Source organism: Euwallacea fornicatus, chromosome 14, assembly GCF_040115645.1.
Source record: "Euwallacea fornicatus isolate EFF26 chromosome 14, ASM4011564v1, whole genome shotgun sequence".
Taxonomy (NCBI): Eukaryota; Metazoa; Arthropoda; class Insecta; order Coleoptera; family Curculionidae; genus Euwallacea; species Euwallacea fornicatus.
The window spans coordinates 3,701,594-3,715,831 of NC_089554.1; the positions used below are offsets into that span (position 1 = coordinate 3,701,594).

The 14,238-nt window shown below is 35.6% G+C and overlaps 1 protein-coding gene across 1 annotated transcript; it reads left to right on the forward strand.

The window, feature by feature from the left end:
• The first annotated feature begins 1,640 nt into the window (after positions 1–1,640).
• On the forward strand, positions 1,641–9,652 carry LOC136343223 (UDP-glycosyltransferase UGT5-like). The gene is made up of 4 exons (XM_066289813.1): positions 1,641–2,003; positions 4,023–4,838; positions 4,894–5,113; positions 9,352–9,652. The coding sequence occupies exons 1-4, from the start codon at positions 1,763–1,765 to the stop codon at positions 9,644–9,646; spliced, it is 1,572 nt and encodes a 523-aa protein (XP_066145910.1). The 5' UTR covers positions 1,641–1,762; the 3' UTR covers positions 9,647–9,652.
• The last annotated feature ends 4,586 nt before the right edge of the window (positions 9,653–14,238 follow it).

Here is a 14,238-nt window from a genome sequence, read left to right on the forward strand (position 1 = left end):
AAAAAAGTTGTAAGAACTAAAGTTGTAGCCAATGAAATTTCCTATAAAAAAGTGTAATGGATTTTTTCATAACAGTGATAGTTTCGTTTACATAGGGTGTTCCAAAAATATACCGACAAACTTTGAAGGGTAATGAGGATGTCAATACAAACGTTTCTCTTCAATAAACATACGCACGCTAATGAGCCCTTTAGGCAAAAAAGGGCAATGTGCTTTTAATAATTATGATCACTTTTTTGTTCTTATTGGGCTTTGTTTTATTGATAAATAAACGATAACTTATAATATTTGTTCGAAACGTTGCTTCAAAACAAAGATTGCACCGTCGGTTCATTGACTCGTGAACCCTATGGAATATATCAGGAATAATTTCTAAATTCGTTCAATTGGCCGTTATTTTCGCTAAGAGATCTGCCTCATTACGAACAGGCGCGTCGTGGACCAGAGATTTGCGGTAACCCCAAAAGAAAAAATCCAAGGGATTGAGGTCAGAAGAACGCGTGGGCCGAGTTACAGGATCTCCTCTTCCAATCCAGCGATCGAGTAATCACTGATCCAAGTACTAACGCACGTGTAAATCAAGATGTGGAAGTGCTCACTCATGTTGAAATTACATTTTAGTTCTAATATCTTAAGGAACAGTTCCTGACAATAGAGGCAAAACATTTTGCAGAAAATGGAGATAAATATGTGTGTTCAAACGAGCTGGCAACAAGTGAATTATTAGAATCTCTCCAATAACACCAACCCAAAAAAAATTCCAACAAACACAGTGATATTCAATCGAATCAAAAATTTATTTAGTTGTTTGATATAACTTAAAATATTTTATTTGTTTTACAATTCACGCGGCTAATTTATGGGTGTTTATAAAAGAAAAAAGTTTGATCGATGTCCCCCATGATCCCTCGAAGATCGTCGGTTTTTTTGGAGCACCCTGTATATGCTTCTAAAGTTTCGACACAAATCCTTACATAACTCTGTAACGAATAGAAAGCGTAGTAAAAAATTTATACATTTACACTCACAATAATGTGTCAAATTAGGGGTTTAAACTTTTTAAATACCCTACTTCCCGTAAAGTGTAAAGTTTACCCGTTTAATTAACATGTTATGAAACTAATAACACTGACATCACAAAGGTAAGGTAAACAGGAACGAGAAGAATACTGAATAAATAAATACGAGAAATGTCTTGAAGTACAGAAGTAAAGCTCTTCTGTCGCTCTCAGCATTTGCTTCACGAACATCGAGCAATGAAATACCATTTTTCCTGAATATCGATGACGACAGAAATCCTCTAAATTTTAAACGGAAAATGTACCCCCTGCACTGTCAAATCAAAAACTGAAAAAATACCACTAATTAGCATCACTTGCTGTTTGGTTTCAATGAATTGTCCCAAACTGATCAAATTACTCTTAGATAACCAGCTACTGTCTCGACTATTGGAACGTGATAAGGACAGCGTGTTATATATTAAATTTTGCAATATTTCGAGGATAATTAAAGCTGAATTATTTGAAGGCTGGATAGATTATCCCGCTTATGGTAAAATACAATATCACACGATGAACAAAAATTAAAACAATCCTTATCGCTCGAGAATATCTCAAATACTTCTCACTTTCGCTTAAATCGTACGAGAGCACTGATATTTATCTAAATTTAGACCTCAAAGTAGACACACTATTGGTGCTTAGCCAAGTCAGTCCGCTTTGATAATCATTTCTAAACAGACAATAACCGACTGTTCCTTAAAATGAATTTCAAATTATATTTAGTGTTTTTAGTCGTAGTAACAAACAATTGTGCTAATGGTTTAAAATTGTTGCTCGTTTTTCCCATTTCGGTGAAAAGTCACTACATTCTAGGAAATGAGTTAGGGAAAGGTTTGGCGCGACTGGGAAATGAAGTTACTATTTTGGCTCCTTTTCAAGACGAAAATCCACCGGCAAACTACACGACATTGTTGCTGGATAACTTAGCTAAGTATCAGCCTGGTAAGTTTGAAAATAGCTGGTTCACTCCCGGGAAAGAACGGGATCGGCTATACAGTGAAAAAAGTGAAAATAGCCTAAACGTTTTTTATTCTAAAAAAGAACTTATACCAAACATGTTTCAACGCCAGAACTTGGACTTCGACATCTCGTTCTCGAATTACAAACAAGAACGCAAAAAAAATCCATTCGAACGGATACGATCGTCCAATATAAAGCAATCCAAGACGATCTAGCATTATGCACGGGTTTCTTACCAAATAAAAAAAATATCTGCAGAGTGCCTCTAAAAGCTCTATTCAAAACTCTACCATTGACGATTTAACCCAATTTATCTTACCCGAAAAGTGGGCGATTTTCAAAATACAGACGTCAAAGTAAAGATTAAAAAAGGGAAAAAATTTATTACTTCATTTGTAATGTTACTATATCAACAAAGCGTCGTTTTGGGGCACTCGAAGACGAAAAAGCAGAATTCATTTACATTTTCGTTGCGCACTGCAGAGGGCACTGCCAGCGCTAGGTGAACTACATCTTTAAAGGGGCATAACTTTTTTATCACCTGGTATGAAATTGATCTATAACTAAATTTGTGTTTTCCTTGCATATTTTATGAACAAAAAACTATCTCGATATTAGCTCCTGCGAGCGTTCCTTCTTGAGATATCGAAAGTTTAAAGATCGCTTCTTGTCCTGAAAAATAACTTCGAAATGCATATTTATTCGTTGTGTGCTGATTTATCTTTTATTTCATATACTGCAGTAGGTACCTTCCCATTTGAGCATGAAAAGTAAATGAGGGTAGCTGAATAGAGGCGAAAAATTTTTACATCGAAAATAATGCATTAAATGCCTTTTTTAAAATGAAGTTATACGCGTTTAAGCATTTTTTGTATCGGATTTATAAAAGTTATAAACGTGTTGCTATATTTTTTACAATCGCTGTATAGTCTGTGAAATGTCAGTATTGAAAATGGCTGAAAAAGGAAACTTGTGCTCGTTGAAGTCCGTATTATGTCTAAATAAAAAAAAAAAAAAAAACTTAATCAGAAACAGGAAAAATAGAAAACCTCGTCGTTGATGAGTAAAAGCATTGATCTTGAGGGAAAGATATGAGGGTGATTCAGTAAAGCTATTAGGGGAATTGGCAACAGATGTCTTAAATGACTAAAAACACTATTTAAGAATGAGGGAAAATAAATTTGCAAAAAATCTGCAGAAATGTCACATTTTATACTGGAAAAAAAACTATATTGAGGGACCCTGTTCCAGCAAAATTGAAATGACGAGATTTTGACCGAGAGTACTTAATCTTTAACCTCAAAAATACGCACGCGAGCTTTTTAATGGTACTAAACACTTATCCTCACAATTAATCTGTGTTTAAGTTCATCGAATCAATTCTCCATATAAATCAACGAAAAATAGGAAAATAATTCATTTTTGTTATCCTTGAAAATCATCACATCATCGTTCCCATCAATCTCTTTTATTCCAACAACGTAGATTCAATTAGATTCATCCATGAGATTGACTAATGAGAAAACGCTTTAAGACTCACCCGTCCACGGTTAAATTCTCCATACCAACAAGAAATTTTCGACTCATATGGCCCTTCATTGCCGAAAACGGAGACCAACTGGGCGAGACATTGTTGAGATTATTGTCTTTGAATATTGTAAAAACTATTGCGCGAAAATTGTCTCGGTTTAATTCCATTGTTGGAACAACTTGCCAACTTTGGCTGTATCTACAAGACTGTACGTATCATATTGAAACTTTGGATTTCAGTTAATTAAAGACCGAAGTTAAATTTTATTAGTAACATTTAAGAAGTGCCGCCATCTATGTCTCGGTATGTAAAATATAAAATAGAGCCTTCATATTAGAGGCATGTCTTGTATAATTTAAACTGTTATCAATTATGTGTGTCATACGGTTGATTCTGAATAGCAAATAGCTCATTAAACGAATTAAGTTTTCGGCCCTTTCCCTCCACTAACCGAAACAATCATTTTCCAGGAAATAATAACCAAAAATTTAACGCCTTCGACATGGAGAATATTTCCCCATATTTGCAAGTCTTCTACCTCTACACCGTAGGTTTTGAAAAAATCATGGAAGCAATACTGAGTCACCCGATAGTTCAAAACTTGCTCACGTCGAATCAAACCTTTGATGCGGTTATTGTGGAGCAGTTTCTGGACGACGCACTTAAAGGGTTTGCCCACCATTATAACGTTCCTTTAATTATCTTCAGTACCATAGGACCTAATGTGTGGATTAACAATTTAGTGGGAAATCCGTCAAGCCCTAGTTACATACCAGATATGTTTCTCAACCTCAAAGGAGGGGAAATGTCATTTTATGATAGAGCGTATAATTTCATATTTTCAATATATCAAAATGTCATGTTGTATCAATTATTTTATCCAAGGCAGAGCAAAGTCTTTCAAAAGTACTTCCTCAAAGCGCCTCCATTCGAGCAGGTGCAATACAACGTCTCTTTGGTGCTATTAAACTCCCACGAGTGTATTTATGAAGCAGTACCTCACGTGCCAAATATGATCGACATAGGAGGGTTTCATTTGAGCGCCCTTAAAAGATTGCCCGAAGATCTAAAAGAATTTATGGATAATGCCGAAGAAGGAGTGATATATTTCAGCTTAGGCTCCCATTCACTACCATCCACCATGCCAAAAGACAAAAAAGATATTATTTTGAAAGTACTGGGCGCGAGGAAGGAGAAAATACTATGGAAATGGGACGAAGACCGGCTGGAAAACCAGCCTAAGAATGTCATGATTTCCAAATGGTTTCCCCAACAGGAAATATTAGGTACGCATTTATACAGGATTAAATAGTCGATTAAAACTAATTAAATTCTTCGCAGCTCATCCAAATTGCAAACTTTTTATGAGCCACGGAGGACTGCTCAGCACTATTGAAACAGTGCATGCAGGCGTACCAGTACTTGCTTTGCCAATATTTGGGGATCAGAAAATGAACGCCATTCGAATAACTCAGAAAGGATTCGGTCTAAGCCTTACATTCTCACAAATAACTGAAGAAAATCTAGAAAACGTTCTGAATGAGATTTTAGATAATCCCAAGTAAGTTTATGATTTAATCTTATCAGCATGCAAGGTTTTTGAACTTGAGATGTCGGTTATTGCCACGTTAAGATAAGACAGTCAATCTTGAGGTTTCCAGACTCCTCCATCCGATCAACACACTAAACTATTCCATTCCTTATCAGTGTTTGCAAGAGGCTGCTTCTTGCTCTTGCAGAGTGCGATCTATTTAATGTATACGGGGTGAACCGTAACTAAGGGTTTTCTTTTTATCAAGGTATTGACCCGAAAAACTAAGCAAAATCTTTATGTGACTTTTTTTCGGAATCTCAAGAACAACCGAAATATTCACGTATAAAAATTTTAATAAATAACAAAAACCTTTAATTATTACTCGCTCGGGGATTGGCTACGAAAAGCGTTCGAAATTGTCGCCACTGGTTTCATTTACACAAATTGTTGCTGAGCTCATCCACGATTTTATACATGCAGTAAGAAGAGATCTTTTTCCTGGAACTATTTCTGCTGTTTTCCATCCGTCTGCCACCGTGTTAGAATTTCAGTGGTAAACACCAAATTTTTCACGTAACCCCCAGATAAACAAAGTAGATGAAAAAACGCGTTCTCATTCAATAAGGTCAACGTTAGCGTTAGAATTTGTACCCTAACGTTAACCTTATTTGTTGATGACGTAATAATTGTTAGATTTAATTTAAAATGAAAAGGGAAGTTTCATGGTACGGTTGGGATCGAACCCGGTGTTGTCGGGTCGACTTAAACTCAAAAAGCTTTATTAACAATTAATAAATTACACTTTAAAAGTTAAATATGTACGAGATGTGCGAGAACTAGAAGTATTGTATAGCGGACATGTATAGTGGACCGTCATCGGTCCTACGTAAAACACGGTCGACAGTGTTATGTCCAATCGCCATCAGAGGGTGCATTAACGGGACTATGTTGGACAGTTCACCACCTGAATTATTATCGTTATATGGACATTTGCCGAAGTAATACGTACACGTGTCTAAGAGGAGTTTCTAGGGATAGGCGGTTTGATACATGACGTAATGTGGTTGGATTAGGCACTACTCGAAAAATTTATGAAAAAGTCAGTTTAAAAGCCTGCTTCAGGTAATACATAGCATTCAAAACTTTAAAATTCAAAATCTATGAAACAAACTTGCAAAGTTTCTCCGAAACTCGCGGCCATGGACCGTCTGACGCCGCACCCGCATCGTAAGGGGGGGATCGCCCACTTCGCCCCGCAGCCATTACGCAGCAATTTTTTGAAAATTCATGAGGACGGAGTGGGTTTTCTGGATCGAACCGCAGACGAGTTAAATCCCTGGACAGGGGAGCCAGAAACTCGATATTTGTAAAATTTATTCGACGTTTGATCGATGTACTCGTAAACGTACTCGATCCGAGCCATCACATGGAGGTCATATATGCGGGTGTATCTGCCGGTGGACAGTACTTCCCTCGGTATGTGGTTTTGGAATAATTACAGTCTCTTTCGCTCTGAGGCGAACAGTACACACCACGCGGGGGTGCTATATAGAATTTTTAGCCTTAGTAGAGTATTTTACACAGGGTGCAGCATGAACATCAAGTGTTTTTGAAACAATCATATAATCGTTCATTTTTGATTTGTATTAATAATTTGTTTTTTATTATAACAGTGCAGTCGAAAACGTAGCATTTTATAATTATGAACAGAAAATTACACGAATGTGCTGTCCGTTCTCGTTGACGCAATGTTGAAAACCTTAGAAAAACTGACTTCCACGCTTTGCACCAGATCTCCCTTGATTTCGGTGAATTGATGTGGGATTGCTTCTTTTAATTCCTCTAATGTAAGAGGCTTAGCGTCGTAGACACGTGCCTTTAAATAACCCCATAAAATAAATCACATAAAAAGAGGTCAGGCAACCGGGGAGGCCATAAAATGTCACCAAATATGGAAATGAGATTGGAAGCTCTTTTTCATTATTAAACTTCCTGCTCGTAGGTTGTCAACCTAATATAAGATTGTGTCACGCACGTGAACAGAACTATTTCGTTTAATATCAAAACTCACGCTGAACTGCAGTCACAAACTCACCACTCCTAACAGAACAGTCGTAAATGAACATTTTATGTTCTAACGTTCACTACGGCTCCATGGTGGCAACTGAAAGATAATAATATAATACCATGAGTTGCAGAATGAAATGCCTGTCGAAGTAGTACTCGACCCTTACATTGTACACGGTCGAGGACTACTCGTGCTAAAACGCTTGGTTCCCGCGCCGCGTCCTGTAGTACCTTATGACGACCACATCACTTTTATTTCTAAAATTGGTTGTCGAAGCAACTAAGAGCATTATAAGCACACGATGATAAAGCCTTCAAGAAAACATATTATGGAAATAAAATATCTATTAATTAGTATACGAAACTGAGATTTCAATATATGTTTTATTAAACCTTTAAAAACCAATTCAAAAGTTCCTGAAGGTTTGCTCTTAGAACTGCTTCAACCCTGTTAAGGACATTCTTTCGTGATTGAAAGTGGTGACTATGATAGGACCAGAACAGCGTCATAAAGTACCTTGTTACACTTGCATAAAATTACTAATTATAAAAAAATATATTCTATAAAAAAAATAAAAATAAAATTATGCTAGTTAAACACTTGGTTCATTCTCTTACTAGCAATGAGATTTATAACAGCTTTAATCTTGTTAATCTGTAATAATTTGTAAGAAACAAAATTAATATTACATCCCCAACTATTTATTTACTAAAATGTATGCAAGAACGATCTCTTCAAGATGGTTTTTATGAGAAAAAATTACAAAAAACTAAGCAGCAAATGATTACCTAATAGAAGAAATCCTTCGCAAGAAGGAGGATAAAATGTGTATAAAATGGTTGGGTTTCGATAGAACTCATAATAGTTGGATTAGTCGCACCAAAGATATAAAATAAAAAACTATATTTTACTACCAATACCATACTCGTAACATATTAAATTATTTTCGATTGCCCATGGTTGTAATAAACTAGCCACACTATGTAATAAATATATTGTTTTAATAAAAAGTATAAAACTCTTGTGAATCTTTCTTGGGTGAAAACCTTTCCAAAATCGCTCTCTGTCTCTCTTTCCCTCTGTACTCCACTTTATTAAAAATTGCTACTTATTTTTAATTACACAGAATTCGTGTGCGGTATCAATAATACTCGCATTCACCATTTTAGCAAAAATATAATTTATGAAAGGTGTAAATTATACTAGACATTTTGGCCATAATAACGAAATCATTCGAAGCGAATTGAACCGCTAACTTCATAAGAATTCCCGCAAAAAAACATTTTCCGCACAAAGTACGGTGCCGAAAGCCTTCTTTAGGTTCCTAACGAGTAGGAAAGAGAGAGACGGCTTGAGTATAACAGAGAAAGTATCGATGTAAGAGAACCCCTATGATAAGCGCCTCGATCGATGCCACGACAGCAAGCAAATCAAGCGAAAACCATCGTTGCACCAGTTCATCAACAATAGAAATACCGCACGTTGTCAACCCGATAAAGCCGGGTTTGAGCCATATCGTAGAACTTTATTTTTTCATTTAAATCCAACAATTAACACGTCATTAATAGATAACGTTAACAGCAGCGTATAAACTACAACGCTAATGGTAACGTTATCCAGCCAGAACCTGCTTTTTTATCTACTTAAAAATCAAATGGATTTAGATCTGGTGATCCCGCGGTCCATCTTATTATTCCATTACCACCTGCCCACCTGTTAGAAAGTTGGTTATTTAGAATCTCCAGTACTTCTTTACTTTTTGTCATACGCGCATATTTTAGTTGCTATTTCGGAAAATTGTTACACAAAGATTTTGCTTAGTTTTTTAAGGTCTAGTCGTGTTAAAAAGAAAACTCTATTTTAGATTCACCCTGAGTTGCCTTAAAAAATCTTGAGTTTTTGGTCATTGGCTGTACAAGTAAAGCTACCAAGCCTTCCATAATTCTCTTTATCTACCTCGGGGTCTTGTGTTGGCTATAAAAATCCTAGGAAATGTAGGAGCATGACTACTTAGATGGCATTCAAACTCAAAACGCGAAATTTCGGGAATTGGAAAATTTTTGCGGTTTTCCTTAATTTACTCAAAATAATTCCTTGGTGAATCTCTTCATTAAGGGGTTATGGGACAAATACTTTTCAACGCTAGTTAGGTTTTGCTAATAAATATTCTTGGATGCAAATTCTTGCTTTTTTCCAGGTACCTCCAAACCGCTAAAACTTCTTCAGCCTTATTGCACGATCGCCCAATGCCCCCAATAAAAATTGCGGACTATTGGATTAAGTATGTCGTAAGACATAAGGGGGCACCACATTTACGGGTGGCGGGGGTTGACTTACCACTTTACAAATACTACATGATCGACGTCATAGGTGTCATGTGTGCAGTATTTTTGGCAACGTCCTTTCTAGTTGTGATTGTATCAAAGAAGTTGGTAGGAATATGTAGAAGCAAAAGTTGTACAAATACGAATATTAAAATGAAAAACGAGTGATCAATATATTGTGTGTGATTATTTTCACAAACTTGAAGGTGATCTGAAGACTACGAACAATTCTCCCTACGTGAAATGTTATCTATATTACCTACAGTATTTAAAATTGTAAGTGCTTTATTGCGAAAACAGAGGTCGGACCCTTCACTTACTGCATCCGCCATCTATAGCTGAAGCTCTGAAGCTCAATGAAAAGTGTAGAGTCGGATTTTGTAGAGAAAATAGATCGATAACGCATATATACGTAAGGGACTAAGGTAGAGGGCTCTGCAGGCAAAGATCTATACATCTCCAATATGTTACAGGAATGATAGAAGATAATTAGAGATAGGAAATGTGTTAGTTCGACAACTTGTTTCTGCTAATAAGTAGTAACTCAAATTAGGATTAGGAAGGTTGTAGAAAACAAACAAATCAAGGTGTTCTCCAGCTATGTTAATCGTACGATTATACTGAGAGAACCAGAAAATACAATCGAAAATCCCCCAGGGACAGAAAAAAAATTATTTATTAACTTCTCTAATTAACCCAATTTTTTGGATTCAAGTGAATAAAATCCAATTCAAATCACTTAAGCAGCACCAACAAGGACGTATTGTTCGGCCTAAGGTCAAAAGGATAATTCGCTCCGAATTCCCACTTCTAAAAGAGTATTTAAGAATCGCAAAGCAAAAAAAACGCAAACAACCTATTATCATCTCTAACAATTGTCTTTAAATGACCGGAGATGAGTTGTTGCCTTAGAAGCTGCCAAAGTAAGCAGACATTTGAAACGTACTAATTTAAACATATGGACAGGTGCGTGGATGTCCGCCAAACGACTCCCCCACTGTGAATTTCCTTGAGCATTATTCTTTATAAATATTCCTGGATGTAAACAATGTAGGTATCAACCTTTACTTATGTAATGAGGTGCCACATAATTAGGAATTTTGATAAATAATGTTAGAAGTAAATAGACAAGGCAGGCCAAAAAAACACGTATGTGCTTCTGAGAATAGAGCGAATGAAGCATTTTGCTTGAGGAAAGTGTCCAGGATTTGACTATGAATATCTAAGAATTATTTTTGAGCAAGTAACTTTAAAAAGATATAATTGCGATGATTTACTTGCTTTAGTAATGTCGAGGTAATATGAATGATCCTTGATGCATACGAACAGACTTAAAATATCGATCCGATATTTCGGAATTTCACCACATCAAAAGAATTTCCGGTTATTTACACACCTACAGTGGTGCAAAAAAGTCTATGTACGACCGTATAGCATTAAAACATTAGCTTTGAAGTTGCACAAATACCGAGTTTTTTTAGCCTTTAGCTAAGCACCAAGAAGTTAAAGTATGATCAGAAACATCAAATCAAAGATCATAAGTTTTTGAATGGGCGGGAAAGTAATTTTAATTAACATACACGGATCAGATGTAAACAAAAGATTTGGAAAAAACTGAATTCAGAGCTAAAAATTGAGAATTTACGTGCAACTGTTAAGCACGGATGTGGAAGCGTTAAGATATGGGGCTGTATGTCGACTACAAGGGATGGAAATATGGTATTTATCAATACAATAATGGACAGTAAAGTATGTTTAAACATGTTAAAGTTAAATCTCCTGAGCAGTTCCGAAAAATCGGCTTCAACACATCGTTTGGTTTTATACATGACAAACGGCTCAAAGCATATTGTGCGTTTAACAAGACAGTAGCTGCTCTACAATATTAAAAGTACATTACCCCACCCCCTTCAATCACCGGACTTAAATCCTATAGAACATTTATGAGAAGAATTGCAGCGTGGAATAAGATCGCCCAACATAAAAAACAATGAGGACCTGAAAAGAATACTATAAATGTGGAATCAAATACCACCAACAGTGATCAGAAATATGATGAATTCAATGCTTCGTAGGTTGCAATCCGTCATCAAAGCCAACGGAAATCCGACAAAATATTAATTATTTAGTTTCCATTAGAATTTTGAGAATTAATATTTTTTCTTTTTACAATGGTACCAAGGCTTTATTGTGATGAAGTTCTTCAGGATTTGATATTTTTTGATACGTACGATTAAAACTAAAAATACCAAATGATATATTTATTGCGCAATATTTGCAAGAGTGTTAGTTTATTCATTCTGTAAAAATAAATAAAAAATTCTTAGTGTTTTTCGGAATTTCAAAACTAGTGTTATATGATCATATGAAGACTTTTCTTCACCACTGTACATATTTTTAAACTGTTCCATAATACCTTTTAATTGGACAATTTTAATATGCGCATTCCATATGCTTTAAGTAAAAAATATGGGGAATAGCGAAATGTGTCTGCCATTGTGTATTAAATAACTTGCTGGCGGACACATTTGTCTCTCCTACTATGAGTTTCATTTCTATTTCCAACCCGCTTAAATTTAACTTTTTTTTGTCATTCTGACTCCTACAGGGGATGTAAAAAGTTATCGTACACTTGACAAATAAATAGCAAATATGCTGTTTTCTTTAAATGATGCATTTGGAAATGTGTTTTATGAAGTTGTCGATTCTAACTATTGTTCTAGTACAACTTCTGACCAACACCACATTTTAAATTACATTAAGTTTGTTTATGTAAATTTTTTTGAACAAGCATAGAAAACATACGTCCAAAAAGTATCCGTGCACCAAGAAAAAAATTTATTTATGTCATGTTTTACTTGCTTGAAGTTTTCAATCTCTTCATTAGGAGTTTATTGCTAGTGGTTTCTATACGATAAATAATTTAACTACACGACCAACCGTCACCATGCCTGAAAAAGTGCCCGAGTTAAATGTCGATATGTGTAATCTAATTGTTGACCTCTATAAATAAGGAAATTCATTACGTGAAGTTGCTGAAAGTTTAAGCAAAATTTCAGCATACATTAGAAACAAATTAATGGACACGGGAAAAGTCCTAAAAATTGTCTGTGAAGGAAGACAAAGAAAGATAAAGGATCGGCAACGCAACTAAATTATCCGTGAAGTAAAAGAACTATACATTAGAAATGTTCCCAAATAACCTACATTCCACGGCAGAATACCTAGAACAATTCTTGGATTAGTGAAATCGAATGCAAGAAGAGAATTCCATTTGCAAGAGAGTACGTGAATAAGTCCATAGAGTTCTGGCGTCGAGTAATTTTTTCAATTAAAAGTAAATTTAATATTTTTGGATCAAACGATTTTTCGAAAGTTTAAAAAAAATGATATCTACAATTCACTATAAGGCGCGTGGGTGAAAGTGAAATGGTTTGGGGTTTCTGAGAGCTATTGGAAATTCATTTTATTCCATTTATTTTATTGATGGAACTATGGACAGGTTTATGTATCGAGGTATATTAAGTGAAAATCTGGAGCAAAGTGCCATTAAATTAAGAATTCACGACGCTTATTGGTTTCAACAAGACGACGACCCCAAACATTCCTCAAGGCCCCTTCAAAAATTACTCTTATAAAAACATTCCTCGTGCATGAAAAACGCCTCCACAGTCTCCAGGTATAAATCCAATTGAATACTTGGGATCACACTTAAAGAAGCAAATTGGGAAACATGACATAGCGAGCAAAGATGTTTTGCAAAGTGCTCTTCTAGAAAAATGGTCGTTAATGACTCAGAAAATCACTAAAAATTTGGTTTCAGTAATGCTATGATAGTTGCAAAGAGTTATAGTATCCATTGAGCACCCAACAAAGAACTAATAGATATATTCTTATTTGTTATTTGATTACGGGTTTCCTATGATGTATGAATACTTCTTTTACTACATGTTTCAATTACCCGATAAATGTTTATATGTGTTTCGTTAAAATACATATTATTTCCTTTGTGAAAGATTGGGAGAATACCTTAATAGAGTATTTAATTAAATTAACCTTGTCATTGAGATTTGGTACATCAATTCTACTAATAAAATTCAAGGCATACGCTCCTTTTCATACCCATGGTGTACATGTACTGAGAAATCACAACTCTTCAACAACTTCCATTGCTGTAGCTTGAAAAGGGTGCTGGCCATATTATGCAAGGGACAGACATCAGATTTCCAAGGATGGTAAGCTCCATTTAATACGTGCATATTAATGGGTAATCATTAAAAAATCCTGGTAGTACGCTGTAGACCATAGACGCAGTGCGTTTATTAAACAATTTACTATTCACCACCAAGCATCGTACTACACGTCGACAGATATCAGGCACGCCACTGATCTTTCAACGTCCCCTTGAAGTATTTTTGATAATCAAACATTAGAACCCACAATAGCCTTACAGCAACATGAGTTTACGAAAAATTGGCTATGATGAAGTTTTTCCAGTTTAAGTCCAGATTCACACATCCGATATGGCATGCCGACGCTCCGCAAAAACTGCATCTTCTTTCTGAATCAACCGTCTTAACCCTTGCAGGATCTAACTTGCGCTGTCGGCTTTGAAATATCTCGGAGGTATTTGGGTATTATTCTATTTCTACTATCAATTCAAGTTTCGAAAACACATACGGCTTCATTAAGCGAAACACCAAAGCAATTAATTGAGATAAAAGGAACGTTTAAAGCTGGAAATGAAGCGAGGCGTCGAC

Excerpts from the sequence above, each read along its gene's own strand:
- LOC136343223 (XM_066289813.1), top strand. The coding sequence starts at position 1,763 with ATGAATTTCAAATTATATTTAGTGTTTTTAGTCGTAGTAACAAACAAT. Across the intron at positions 2,004-4,022 it reads CTTAGCTAAGTATCAGCCTG|GAAATAATAACCAAAAATTT; the intron begins GTAAGTTTGAAA and ends ATCATTTTCCAG. Across the intron at positions 5,114-9,351 it reads GAGATTTTAGATAATCCCAA|GTACCTCCAAACCGCTAAAA; the intron begins GTAAGTTTATGA and ends GCTTTTTTCCAG.